The 15,232-nt window shown below is 41.5% G+C and overlaps 1 protein-coding gene across 11 annotated transcripts in view; it reads right to left on the reverse strand.

Moving 5' to 3' along the window:
• Positions 1 to 15,232, reverse strand: part of Nrxn3 (neurexin 3) — a 1,484,695-nt gene that overhangs the window by 1,035,773 nt on the left and 433,690 nt on the right. For all 11 annotated transcript variants that reach the window (XM_077800321.1, XM_077800320.1, XM_077800323.1 and 8 more), the window contains 2 exons: positions 10,066 to 10,504; positions 5,463 to 5,846 (listed from right to left, as the gene is read on the reverse strand). In XM_077800321.1, the coding sequence (XP_077656447.1) occupies positions 5,463 to 5,846; positions 10,066 to 10,504 (823 nt within the window). The remainder of the gene's footprint in view (positions 1 to 5,462; positions 5,847 to 10,065; positions 10,505 to 15,232) is intronic.

Here is a 15,232-nt window from a genome sequence, read left to right on the forward strand (position 1 = left end):
TTTTTTGAGAAAATGAAGGCAAAGGCTGATGCCTTCAAGGAACACAGTGATACACATTTTCTGCGATGGCCTACAAGTGCTGGTGATTCGACTGATTCCCTAGGCTTTAAGTCAGGGAATCATTTGAATTCAAGGGAGAATTCAGATTAAAAATAAATATATAAAATATAAGGCATCTTTTTTTGTTGGAACAAGAATCTAAGCTGTTCCATTGTACAGGCATCTTTCAAGAGAATCAGACTTCTCACCTCTTTCTAAAGAACTTGGAAAAACTGAACTTCATCTGTTCTCTTGGACCTACCATGAATACTTGCCCTGCATGAACAAGAAACACCTGAAAAAGCCTCCTCAATAAGAGAGACTATCACTGTACCACTGTATGCCAGCCACTGTGCTTACCTTGAGACAGCTCTTCTCATTCAAACTAACATCCTCAGGAAGGAGGCAGAGGGTGGTTCTAACTCACAAATATGCACCTATGAGCTTCCATCTCTGGTGTAGTAATAGACAGAGGAACCAAACTGAACCAAATGGGCTCTCTATTTGGAACATGCTAACTTTAAGTGAAAAAAAAAATCTGGAACTAGAAGTTGGAGGATCTCAAACGGTACCCTGGGGTTTGTACAGCTGCTCTGCTTCTCTGTTCATTTGATTGAAATTTTCCAGGTAATCATCCAGTAAATCTACTTCCTTGATACTGTTAGCCATAGTTCAGTCTATAGTTGGTCATCAAGGAATACTTTAGATGGAGTAAGTATTGTACTTCCATTGTATAGATTAGAGAATTCAGACTTAGAATATGTACTTATCGTACATCATCTTGCTATGAAGTAACATAGGAACCAAGATCTAACTCCAAATACCATGCATGCTATTAACCATTGTCCCATTCTGCCTATAACCCTTGTACTATGGGATTTTTTCTTTTTTGACATAAGGATGGACTTGTGCTGAGTCCTATTTACTTTCTTGCCAAATTAATGCCACATACATTTAGAAAAAGTCATACAGAGAAGAGTATAAAATCTGAAGTAGCTTCTAATTTAAGCTTGTTGGTCCACAAATGAATCAAGCATTACACTTCCCCTATGGGGACTCTCACTAATTGGACTAAACAATTTGGCTACATTGCCAAGGATAATATGCTTATGTTGTCTCCTGTCAAGTTGATTGTACTGCCTCGAGAAGGAAAATGTCCAGAAAAGAGTAACAACAAACTCAACAATGCCTTCCAAACAACAGAACTGCACAGACTAGCAGGTGGTCTTCCAGAAGATTAAAGCATTTCAACTCAACTAATTAGCATTAAGTAGTTATAACAGAACTTTGCTATTTAGATCACGGGGTTACTTTCCACATCTCCATGAAAAGGACACCATAGTAGCTATAGAACTAATTGATCAGGATAGGTAGAGACCTCTACATCCTCTTAGGTCACACTAAAAAGAATCTGAATACAATATCAAGTCTATTTTTCAGATGTCAAGATTTAAAGTTGTTGGCAATTGCTGGAAAATGGGTGAAAAGAAAAAAACATCATGCTCAGTGAAATAGGCCAGCCTCGAAAAATGGAGGGTCTAATGTTTTCTCTCTCACATGGAAGTTAGAGCAAAGGGAAAAACATGTGGGTGAAGGGGATCGGATACCAGAAAGACAGAGAGAAGATGAGTGGAGTAGAAGGAGAGTGAAGGGGAGGGAGGAGGAACAGGAAAGGGAAGAGATGCAAAATGAATTTGACAGAACTATGCTGTGAATGTATAAATATACCCCAGTGAATCCCACCTTTATGTATATATGAAGCATGAATTAAAAATAGATAAAGAAATAAAAGGAAGACCGATAGAGTAGAGGAAGGAGAATAGGTGAATGGAGGAAGAGAGAGAAAGAGGTGGCACAGGGCACTGAAATGGAGCAAATTACATTTCATACAAATATTACTAGGTCAAAACGAACACAACCATCATAAGTAACTACATTGTAATAATAAAAGTGTTAAAAATGTACATAAACACAGAAATAGAAGATATGGAGTTGTTCATCTTCATAGGCAGAAAAAGCACTCTTAGGAGGGAAGAAGCAAAAAGTCATTCGGTTTTACCGGAATAGAAAGATACTCATGCTAATTAATCCTAGTCCAAATACCAGCGTATTTCCTAGTCTTATTCTTTTATCTTTGGCTGACAACTTTGATCTGAGAGTTGTTCCTTAGATTAATCTTGTTTAAGTCCTTGAGCATTTTTCATCTCGACCTGACCTGAGCCATGCCCACTTCTGAAAACCAGTTTTAACCCATGAACTCCCAAATTTTCAACTCCGCAGGGCACACAGTATTGGGCATTTTCCTAAACTCATCACAATTAGTACTAAAGAAGTTTGAAGCTTCTAGGATTAAAAAAAAAAAAAGCAGACAATAGTAAACAAAGTGACTACGTTGATGTTATGGTAGGTGGGAAAGCATCCCTTCATCCAAAGGATAAAAAGAGGATGCCAAACACTTCCTGTACCACTCACCAGAAATGCCCGTAGTGACTACTGAAGACCTAAAGAAGGAAAAGGTCATATAGTTTTGTAGAAATAGGAGCCAAGAAACCTTGGATCCCCTTCTCCCTAACATCAACACCCTATGTAAAAGTGGCCACTCCACCTTTTGCCCTGCATCTTCCCTAGAGACCCCCACCATAACATCTACCATATGTTGAATATTTTCTTTGTTTCTCTAAGAGGCCCAAACACCACCGAACAACAAATAGGAACAGTATCGATTTTTTTTTGTAGTTGTTATTTGTTTGTTGTTTTGTATTTCCAGCACTGAACATAGTGCCTAGAATATATTAGGGCCTCAATAAGTGTCTTTATCCATATTAAAAAATGAGTAAAAGATGCTCAGTCTCCACCACGGAAATCTCCACTAAGGAAAGAGTTTCAATAAGAGCAAAACAATGTCATTGGGAAGCTCTATTTTCTTTGCTAGCAGAGTGGAGTCCTATCATTTTTACACTCCACTGATTCATTCTGAACATGGTGTCAGGAACAATACAGGGGCAAAAAACAATTAGTGGGGGAACAAAACAATCAGCCAAACCGTCTGGGATTTGAGCGATATATAGATCAAACGTCTTAAATTTGCTAAGCTCTTTCTCATTTGGCCAGAATGGATGACTCTTGGCTTCACTGTACCAAGAATAATTGTCCCTCATATATCCCCAATCAGCTGCCCTTTAATGACTAGTCAGAAGTGACAATGTAAAAGGAGCAGTGACTTTCATTGTACTTGGCAAATTTTGGATGAACTCCCATTAATTTGCCCTTGGCATATTATAGAAACACCTTACATGGCCACTAATGTCGCTGCTCCTCCCTGCCTCCAACAACAACAAGTCCTCTGACTAGCAGAGATACAAGAGAAATAAGTGAGATGTCTGAGGTGACCTTTGCTTCTCACACCACTTCCATAGATGGTGGAATAACCACAATACCTAGGCTCGCATCAAAAGTCTCATACATTCAGAGGTCAAATGACCTTTCTATCTTCCCAAACCAGCACCAGGGTATGCTACCCTACAAAGATATTTGGAAAGAGTCCAGGTACTTGACAGACTTATGAGGCCCATATGGCCTATTTCTATTCCAGATGGCTGCCTCCTCATCTCGGCTCATGTTCTGGTTGTTGTTGCTTTGACAAGGTAGTGAATCTGCATTTAAATTCCATAAACTATAAGAAAGTTCTAGGCTTCCACTTCATCCCAAGGTCCTGTATCTGTTTTTGGTCTAATTATATTTAAAAAAAATAAAGTTTGCCATCTCTTGAAATACATGTTAACTACTAACACAGTTGACCTCATAGAAACCACTCCTTGTAAACACCAACCAGGATCATCCCGACTACCAGACTTCTGATACTTGGACAATTTCTGGTCACTGGTGGTCTTTAGAAGGAAGACCCCGTGGGTCCTCAAAGAATTCTTCTCTTCTCAATCTTCATGTCCTCCTGCTTGTTCACCAACACAGCCTAAGATGCTGCCTTGAATTATTGTCTTACTGCTTCTTGTGTAGATATCTCAGCTACATGCAAAAGCTCATTGAAGGTAGGAGCTATGTCTGTTATAGATGCCGTATCCTTAAAGACCTAGAGCTATGTTTTCAGCAAATATTTGGTAACTATGTAAAGTATACTTTCATATAATATAGAAGCTGTCAGCCCATGGATAGCCAACTTGATTTTGTGTTTTGGGGCATATAAAAATAAGAGACCAAGTTACAGTCTGAATGTGGTCTATCAATTGAACCTCCTTAGCTAGATGTCATTCCTTTGCTAACCTTTATCTCTGCTTCTTGCCCAAACTGTATTCAGTGCATATAGAAGATACTTAAGTGTAAGCAGAAGGGACTCCCTGTAGTATTCTGGCCTGTTCTAAAGGGTTGGCTTTACCTCTTTAGCCACCTCTCTGGGTCCCCTTTTCATTATGGACTTTGTTTTCAAAGGAAGAAAGCCTGGAGTCCACTGTGGACTTTGTTCAGTTCTTCAATACCACCATGTCTCTTATATCTGTCCTGTTTAGATCACACTCCTTCCTGCCACTTCTCTGCCAAGGCAGCTGCTATTCATATTTCACCTCTTATCTTAGGTATTTTTTTTCTTTGAACAAGTTTTATCTGGATCCCTATAGTACATTGAGTGTTCTTACAAGGGTCTCTGGAACTTTTCTGTACTTTGCTTCAATAAAGTTGACAATAATAACAAAGCTGATATAATAACTACAATCTTCAAAGAGTCACTAGTGGTTGTTAAATGCATACCATATTTTAGGAACCTATTAAGTCAGATCATCATTGATATCTGGTGAGGTGGTGCCTAAATATCACCAAATGAGACAATCAAGTCTCAGAGATACTTATTTCCTTCATGAGGTTCACATGACTCCATAAAGGTCAAACTTCTCATCTAGTCTGGCCCCAGAGTTCTGTGTTTGCTACCCATCCATCGCACCACCTCTTATGAAACCCACCATGTTTATCATTGGTTATTTAATACCACTAGGCAGCAAGCTCTGTAAGGATAGGCATATATCCATCTTGTTCGATATTCTGTTTTTAAAGCCTAGCCCAGGAGTTAGCATGTAGAAACTATTCAGGAAACACGGAATAAATGAAACAGCCAGCAGACTGGCTCTCCTGGAATCTCAAAGAAGAACGATTCATCCTCCCTAAAGAGAAGATACCTAATCAAAACCATATGAGTATAATAATATCTATTTTAAAGTTTTTCTTTCTTCTACCTAACTCTGGCCAAATGATGCTAGGCACTCAGAACTAGAATGGTGTGTTCTGGAAACCAGTGAACCCAAAAATTCTTATTTGGAAGAAGAGTGCAGGTGGAACAAAGGCTTGGGCTGTCCAGGCATACACCTGTAACACCCATTTCCACTTGGACTGGAGCATGCCACCTGCGAAGGCTGACTCACCCCTTTCGCAGGTTCTTCCCCAGTAGCCGGTGCCCGTGCAGTCGCAGATGAAGCGGTTCCAGCCGTCCTTGCACACAGCGTTGTTCTTGCAGGGGTAGCTGTCACACTGCTTGGCGCTCATCCGTGAACAGGAGGACTTGACGCCCGCGGCGTTCTGCATCTCCGCCAGCTGCCGGATGTTCTTGCTGCGCCCGTCGATGAACAGGTCGCGGATGCAGCCCACGTAGCCGTAGTTGAGCATGGCGGTCCAGAGCTCCGTGGGGAGGATGAGGCCAGCACGGTTCTCCGGCAGCCCGCCCAGGTACATGTCTCCCTCCAGGTCCAGGATCTCGCTCTCCCCACTGGCGGTGAATGGCGTGCGCCTGCTGTTCACTGATATGGTACCTGGGTAGGAAGACATCCCGAGTGAGTTAAAGGTGCTTGGTGCATCCCAGGTGAGCATGCTAGGTGATTAGCCAAATGAGAGGAGCCCAATAGGTGGGTTCTTCAGACCATCACTATCTAACCGGGAGAAAGCCACGCAAGCGATGGAACAGCATGCTGCAGGATGGTGTCATTTGGTTCCCATCCCTGCCACCTAAGACAACCAGGCCTCCAGGGAGACCAGAAAAATCCCACTGCCTAACCTCTAGTAGATCTTTTCACTTCCTAACTGGCTTGGCTGAAAGGTAGAATCATCATCACCATCATCATCATCATATCATCATCATCATCATCATCATCATCTCATCATCATCAGGTGAGGGCAAAAGAGTTCCTGCCTGAGTTAAAACCCCTGCTTTTACTACACATGAGCTGTCTTCCTGTGCTTCGGTTTCCCCTGCAAATGGGAAAGTGATTTTCCCCACCTCACAGGTTGATGTGGTGGTTAACTAAGTTAATTCTTATAGGAAAGCGTCTCATAGGCCCTGGAATAGTATAAGGGCTCTGTATTTGCCTGAATCCTCTTCACCAGCTCCCCATCCCCCAAAGGATGGGACTTCCTCTCTGCCTCCCCCTCCATGCAGTGATACACTCTAGACTGGCCTCAACTACCACCCTAGCCAGTGAATATTTGGGACATTGCCACTGGTAATTTTTAACTGGAACATGTTTCTTTATTCGTGTTATACAGATATGTCAGGCATCTCTTCTGTGTCTGTATAGTTCTAGGCACAGAGATGAGCCTGTCCTTCATAGCCTTTTTCTCTTTGGAGTTGATACTACAGAGCACAGACACAAAATAAATAGTCCAGTACACAAGAGAAAATAACTAATGGCAGGTGCTATGAAAAGAGTAAAATGGGTACAGGGTAGCAGCCCATGTGTTCTAATTTAAGGCCTACCTAGGTGGGTGACAGCTGAAACTAGTATTGAGAAGGTCCAGGGGTAGAGATCATGGAAGGCAGATAGAATGACACACACAAAGGGCCTGAGGCAGGAAGGAGTATGATAGGAGAGGAGGAGGTAACAGGGAGGGAGCAGGAGTTGAGGCCAGGGATATAGGCAGACCCAGGCAAGGACTGGTTTATGGCCACCATCAAATGAGATTTTAGAAGGTATAACTAGTGCCTGACCTGGGAATTTGTTAGTCCTAAATGGTTTTCTGACTCTAAGATAGTCACTGAATCCTTTACCTCTTAATTTCCTGAACTGTAAAATCAAGAAAATGTACTAGGTGATATCTAAAAATGCTACCAGAAATTTTGAAAAAAAAAATATATATATATATATATATAATTTTTTTTTTCAAAATTTCTGGTAGCATCCATCAGTCAGCCTTCACTGACATCAGTCTCCTCTGTCTAAGTCTCAATTCCCTCAGCTAAGAAGGGTATATCCTGAAGGCTCAGGAGATCAAATGAGATCAAGAACGTGAAATGTGCTCGAAATTACAAAGTCAACACCACAGTAGAATGGAAAGGACACTGAGGGGCCCTCGTGGGCAGGGTAAGCTGACAATCTGTTCCCCACCTCTTTCCTAGAGGTTTCCTGCTGTGCCTTGACTTTATAATGTCCTGGTTATCAATTTAAATATTTTGTGTGCTTTTGTTTTTATTTTTTTTTATTCATTTATTTGAGGGGGACAAAACCCAGATCCTGGCACAGGCTAAAGCCTGTGCTATGCTCTACCACTGAGCTACACCCTCAGCCCATTTATGTACATTTTTTTTTTTTGGACTTGACCCTGAAAACAATATCGTGAACTAGGATATGTTATTTTCTCTGTTACAAATAAGGAAGTTGAAGTTTGTATCTCTTACTACATTCTCTTGCACAGTTTCCTTTTTTTATCTTCCACATGCCTATAAATATAATCTGATCACCAGCAAAAAGGGAGGAACATCTATTGCCAAATAAGTACTAGAATCCATTTAAAATTTCATGCCTTAAGTATATGCTGGGGAAAATATGTCCTCTGAGTATGCTGCCAGAACTCCTTTGAATGTTCTTGTCAGTTTTTAAGACTCACTTCCCCAATAGAGACTATAAGATATTATAAATATATACATATATGTGTACATATATAAATATGTGAATATACGATCATATAAGTTTTTCTAAATTACCTAGTCATATTCTGCAGAATGCTCAGGGAGGTCCATATTGTTTTTGTAAATATTCACTTTCACATAGGTTTGTAACTGAAAAGAGCCTACTAGGAAACATCTTCGTGAAGAAATGACATTTAACAGGCCATATAAAAGTGTTAAGTTACACTGTTTTCTTAGGATGATTATTTGTTTACTTAGTAAGTTTTCATATTCTTTGAACAAATGCATCAGATTCAAAGAATCACCCAACAGTGTAAGTTGCCAAGTAAAAAATTCAAGGCTTCTAAAATCCAAATATATTTCTCAAAGATGGGCCCACTGTGATGTTCCTAGCTAAAAAAAAAAAAAAGAAAAAAGAAAAAGAAAAGAAAAAAATAGCTATCCTATTTGAAACAGCAATTAGTGTTGGAAATAAACAGAAATAAACACATGGCAATTTGATGTGTTCAGGCCTATGTGACACAAGTAGGTAACTTTGAAGCTGTGTCAAAGTTAGTCACACACAGAACTCATCCACCGTGACCCATATTCACATATGACCTTATCCAATAGCAGTAGGTTTTTAAAAGAATTTTTAAAAATAATTTTGGTAATATGGATTGTAATGCATTCTGATGTCATATATAACAAATTAGAATAAAAATTTAAATAATAAAATAATAATTTTGAGACAATTTTAGCTGTACCCTGCTCACTTATTATTGATCAACATGAGAGAGGGATTGATTTAGCCTCCAAAGAAAATTATTTTTGTGTGTCTTTTTCTCTTTAAAAAGCACAAATTGTTCATTCTTGCCTAACAAGCACATTTAATTTGAAGCCTCCTGGTTCCGATCAGATTTTAGACAATCGATAGAGGTTCCTACTGGGCAATAAAACATGCAGGGCTGCAATCTGCCACCCGTCTGCCCTCTGCACAGAGCCCATCCTGTTCCTCCTAAGGGTAATGTTGCTTATTTCTGCCATCCCTTTACCTCTAGAATTGTACAGAAAAGCATCTACCAAAACTCAGCCATTTCTGGCTTCCGTATTTTGGAGACCCTATTACTTCCTCTTGCTCGCCAAGTGTAACCTGGAGAGAAAATATCCAAATGAAGACTTGTTCTTATGTGCACAGGAGGATGAATCCCTATAAATGTGGAAAATGTAGCCACACCCCTCTGGAGTATGTACTACCTAAATGGGAAATCAGAAAATGAGTCTGAAATTCAAATGCTCTAATTACTGCTCTTTGGTTTTCCAATAGCACAGAATGTGACCTTCATTGCCACAGGGTCCCTAGAAAGCTAGGCAGACTGTTCAGTCATTTGAAAACCCCAGACTCTCTATTAGTGCCCCCCCCCAGCCCCCACTCCCTTTGTTACTGTTCCAGAGTGACAATGTAGTGCCTGGGGCTACCTTGTTTGATCTGCGGCTGCAGAAACAAACAAAGCCATTTAAACCAAATGTAAAAGGTTAGGAAGAGGAAGAGAGACTTAGTGAGGTCTGAGCAAAGGGTAAAATACAGGCTTTCACACCAAAGGAAGGCTTTAAATTGAACATGACTTCAGGAAAAATCAATTTGCCTTTTCCTTTCTTGTCATAATTTCTCCCTGCGACGTGACTCTTGCCAATTATTGCAGGGTGGATCTTTGCATAAACTCTTGCACAGTGAGGCATATCCTACAGAATAATCCCATAATGCAGCATCTGTGATGTCACACTTGGTTTCCATGGTGATGAGAAAAAGAAGGAGAAGAAAAGGGGGGAATACTGTATCAGTGACATGACAGTTGCTTTGGGGGGAGGGGTGATGCTATTTGAAAAACTATCCTTAGTTCCAGGGTCTTAGAGTTGTCCCTGAAAGGATCGCACAGAGCAAGGGAGATGAGCTGGAGAATGTGCAGCACCCATGAGGAAGGTGTTTTGTTCAAAAACAATGTTACCACAACCATTAAAGAGAAGAGACAAAAAAATCAACAACCCTGCAAATGCAAAAATTAAAATTAAAAAAAATAAATAAAGCCAGGAAGAACTGCACTGCTACAGCTGCCCTCTACCCTCAGTCACACACCCTGGCTTTTCCCTACCTGATCTGCCATCGCGCTGAATATCCACATGGTACCATTCCCCGTCATTGGCTTTCTTCTGGGTGGCTTTCACTTTGATGGTGCCTGAGCCCATATCGAGCAGCAAGTACAGGTTGCCATCGAGAAGCTCCACAGCAAAGAAGTCAACTTTTGTGTTCTTTTGGCTTCGAGCATCCTTCCTCTCTTGGGGCTTCCCATGAGTGAAGAGGATCAGGCCGTTGGGCTCAGTGGTGCGGAAGTCAAAGGAGATAGAGCCCATTCGTTTGGTGTTCCACTTGGGCAAGCTGATGTAAGCCTCTGGGGTCTCAAAGTTGATGGGGTCCAGTGTGGCCACATTCTCACACTTGAACACAACTTCACCATAGATTTTCATTTTTGTGTCCCCAATCCGTGCCAGACGAGACAGCTCCAGACGGATGTCATTATTCTTATAAACAACCTGTCAAAAGCCAAACAAATGTGCTGTATGAATCAATCTCATGAGCAGCATCCATCCATCACTCACTGGGCACCCAGAACAAAGATTCAAGAAGAGGCTTCAGGACATAATGGTTTGAAACATGAGACACAGCCCTCAAAACCCATCCAAAGAGATATCTGGGGTGCACCTGTCTCTGAATAGGCCTCTGCACTCCCATGAAGTTTCTTTTGTCTTTCTCCTTCTGGCCAATATCTTGTATTGACAGAAAGTTATACAACATGTGTGTGCAAGTTTTACTTGCACAAGAGATTGAATTGAATGGATATAAACATTTTGATACAAAGATATTTACTGTATCCTTAGTAAAAAATCAGAAACAACTTAAATGACCATCAAAAACACATGGCACATCTTTATAATGGAATATTATGCAGTCTTTAAAATGAGATATTGCTTCTGGCTTTGACCTGAAGGCCCTCCAAGTCATATCATTAAATGAAATCAGCAAGAAACAGAACAGAATTACATTATCATTGTATAAAAATGGGGAGGGATGGGGAGAGTTATTATACATGTTCATATAAGCATAAAATATCTTTGAAAAGAAGCACAAGGAACTATAAAGTTGTCTCTGGGAATTGGATTGGGAGGGAGACTTACTTTTAGCAGCATCTTCCTGTTTCATGTTTTTAAAATCATTTGCATACATTTCTTTTTTTAAAAAAAAATCATGAGTTTTTGGAGAAGAGGATCCATGATTTTTGCACATTGAGTGTGTGGTGGTAGAATGAGATAGCCTGAAACCCTGGTTCAGTCTGTTGGGGACATTTATTTAGTTGACAATCAGAATTAACAGAACACTGTACCCATAGTGATTTGTCCTAGAAGGGGGTCCAGCAGGGCTCTCTGCCCCTACATACTACCCAAGGCACCAGCACAATTCTTCCTGACCATACCCATTGTCCAGAGTGGGAGACTAAGAAGGGAAGGAGAGGATGCCTCACCCAGTCTCATCCTATTCCCCCAAATCAGAATTTCAAAAATTTTTACTCTTATTAATATACTTATTACTCTTATTAATGTATAGATAATTTACTCTTATTGATATAGCACCCTGGGACAGGTCTCAGTTTTCTGATCTTTGACAGCCAAAAGATAATATGCAGGGAGAAAAGTAGAAGAGAAAAGAACTAAGCCATGAATGGGGTTTAGAATGTAACCCCTTGTTATTTCCTTTCTATTATTGTATTCAAATTCTAAGCCAGGACCCAGATTTAGGTCTAAACCCTGTGCCTACTATTTTCAAGCTAGAGATCTTTGGCAAAATAACTTCTATGGGTCAGCTTCCTCCTCTGGGCATGGGACTATAAGGGTAAACTATTTTGTAAGAATAAAATCATTTAATGCACATAAACCATGTAAAAAGAGCAGACAGTAAGGGCACAATGGCCTTGGCTCCTTGGGAGGAAGTGTTGGTTATCTTAATCTCATTTTATTCTTTCCACACCTCTGAGAAGCCTGCATTATCATTTCCATTTGAGGTCTCTTCAGCAAGGTCTAGGAAGCAAAATAAGTCTCACAATCTATTTCGGTGAGAGGAAAATAATCACATGAGTCCCTTCAGTTCATATCGTTTGATCCCTAACACCCAACTAGAACAATTTCCCTTTTCTCTTCCATCACCAAGAAAGAACCAAGCTAAAATGTTTGCCTTTTGCTAGGTATTACAAGGTTACAAGAGGGCTATATTACTAAGACAAAGCTTTAAAAATGCTTCCCCAACTATGTAACCTTGACAGTGGACTTAACCATCATCAATACCACTGAGAATAACAATGATTCCATCATTTATTGAGCATTTACTATCAGGTGCTGTAGGTAAGATTTATCACCCACCAGCCCATTAAGTCCTGACAACACCCACTTGGGATACCTACAACCATCCCCTCATTTTACAGATGCAAAAGTAGACACGGGAAGTAGTTGACAAACTAGCCCATGTGCACAGAGTAGGACCAGACCCAGGTAGTTGGCTCCAGAAGCCACACTTGGAATGAAGCCTCCTCAGAAATGCTTACGAAGCTCACTGTCACCTTTGTGGAATGTCAGGCATACCCAGCTTTCTTGTTCTAGCTCCATGGGATTGGCCATGCACAAAGGGAAACTGCAGGATCCCCAGGCAGATGCTCAAGTGAGTGAACCACAAAGGAAATAGTTTCAGGGCTTCTTCCTAAGCCCCACTATTATGCTTCAGCATGTGAGAGCTCCCTGTGGTAGCCAGACTTTGGCCTTTCCTGCATTTGGGTGAAATGCCTGTGAGTAGCGCTCCTTGTAGAGGTTGATTATTAATGGATGATAATAGTTCATTCCAAAGGGACAGACAGAGGTTTGGCTCCATTGAACAGTAAATGGAAAGAGCGCTCAGGCATCCCTACAAGGAGGCTGGGGACAGGAGGAAAGAAAAAGGCCTTTAGAAAGGATCTGAAAAGCAACGCTTCTGTGAGAAGGACACATAGGTGAATAAGCAGAATGCAGACCTCTGGAGAGATGTACAGGAGAATCAAGGGCCAGGAACTGGCCACACAGAGATAACCTGACTTCCCTCAGAGCCTTTTGGAAGGAGAGCTCCTCTACCCAATAGCCCTGAATTGACTTGGCTGTTACACGGAGTCTACACTGTGGTTAAAAACAAACAAACAAAACACCAACACCTTTCTCACTGACAGGTGTGTGGTCTTTCTAAATCTCACTTTATTCATTTCCAAAAGAGGGATCCTCGATGATGACATGCTACAAATTGTCCCCTTTGTCCTCCTAGGGCTGTTGTCAAGATCAAATGGGAAGTCATATGTGGCAGAACATTGAAGATCTAAACTGGCACCAGACCTGAAAAAAATCACAGCAAGTCTTCATCTTCCTCCGTGTTAAGACTCTGTTGGGAACTGATGGGACCCTGAAATGATGCTACGTGGAGGATCTTCCACCAAGGAAGGCAAAGCTCTTGCAGCCCAGCAACGCTCAGCTGGAAGCTCAGGGGCTAGCATCCTCACCTTCCCCATCCATCCAGCCATGCCGAAGCCTACTGGCACCCTGGGCTGGTGTGCCAGGACATGGAGGCAGGAAGCCCTGCCAGACCTCCCACAGTGAATCAGTGCCTGCAGCAGTGTTCTCTGTAAAATCAGGCTCTCAATTAAATGAATGTCTCCAACCAACAGAATGAACCAGGAAGAGATGTGGCATCAAGTGACAGAAAGCAGCCTTGGCTGACAAGTTGCCCTGACAAGGAGCGATTAAAGATAAAGTGGACATGGCTTCCCAAGAGGGCAGGTGTCACAGAGCCTTGGAGGAAGAGAAGTAGAGTCACCAAGAGTGACAAGCTGGTCTTACTACTGCACCCATAGGTTTGGAAAGACTGCTGTTTGGACTTGGAACTCATGCTCAGGAGACCAGAGAGAAAAACACTGAGGTCAGAGTCTCAAGACAAAGTCTCTCTGAAAGAATATACTTGTATTTCACCACAATCCTTGATACCGAGACATACGGGAGCAATACCAGGAGTAGGGCATGCTATGACTACAGGAATATAGTAAAAATAGTTGGCACCTATGTAGAGATAGCTACTATGTGTCAGACTCTTTAAAAACACTGTTGTGTATCATTCATATTAAGTAAATAAAATAGGTGATATTTTATAGACATGAGGCTCAGAGGGGATAGCTTCTTGTCCAAGATCACATAGTCCACTAAAGGGCATGAGCCCCTATCTGTCTCACTGCACTGGGGCAAGAACATTCTCCAGGGATGGTGGTTTCTAGGCCCTCCAGCAGCCTATTCCTACACATAAAGCTGAAACCCCTTAGTCATATACAAAAATCTCACCAAACTCCTTCTTGACATGCAAATGCCTTCACACCTGGCAAGATCTCTCTCTGTGTAACTCTTCTGTCTGCCCATTCATTGATCACCAGGAGGCCTCTGTAGGAGCACAGGTGTCAGGCATTCTGCATCTCTGCTAACCAGGATTCCCAGGCTACAGTCCCTTCATCTCTTCTTCAACTTGTTCAAATGGTGCCCCTTGCCTAGGATGGACACCTGAACCTGTTCCAGCTCTCCCATTGCCCTAGCTGCTCTGGTACTTTCTGGTCCTCACTACTTGATAAATCAGAATTCTTTTCGATCTTTAAACAATGCCTGTGACTCATCAAGCTGTCTTCTCTATTGCCCAAGTCACTTGCCTTGACTGGAAGAAGAGACTCTTCTGGCCCTATGTGATGCACTAATTACAAAGAACTCTTCCATGACAATGGAGTTATAAGACAAGCCCATGAAAATGCCTCTAAGGGTTAGGGACAGTTCCTGCACCCAGAAGGGTTTTCTTCTCTCCTTCTTGCCTCTTATCTCAAGCTGCTCTGTTCTCAACCTCCTGAGAATATGCTTCCACATGTTCTGTTGTAAGTGATACACCTGTATACCCCTGCAAGGGAACTGGAAGGAGAGAGGAATGTGGGGATGTTCCCGCAGCACCCACAGGGCCTCTTGGTCCTATTTTACTATTGAGGAATAGGAAGGTAACCACCTGGCACTTCTTTTCAATTGTTTCTAAAGCATCTTTAATTTTCTGTGGGTCTACATATAGGACAAATAAAACCACCAGGTCAGTTTGGAAGACCAGATCATTTATAGGAGTATGGTTTCACCACTGAGTACCATCCTGCTGGTACAAATCAATGAAGAATGTTTGAAAGG

The sequence above is a fragment of the Urocitellus parryii genome, chromosome 6 (genome assembly GCF_045843805.1).
Source record: "Urocitellus parryii isolate mUroPar1 chromosome 6, mUroPar1.hap1, whole genome shotgun sequence".
NCBI lineage: Eukaryota > Metazoa > Chordata > Mammalia > Rodentia > Sciuridae > Urocitellus > Urocitellus parryii.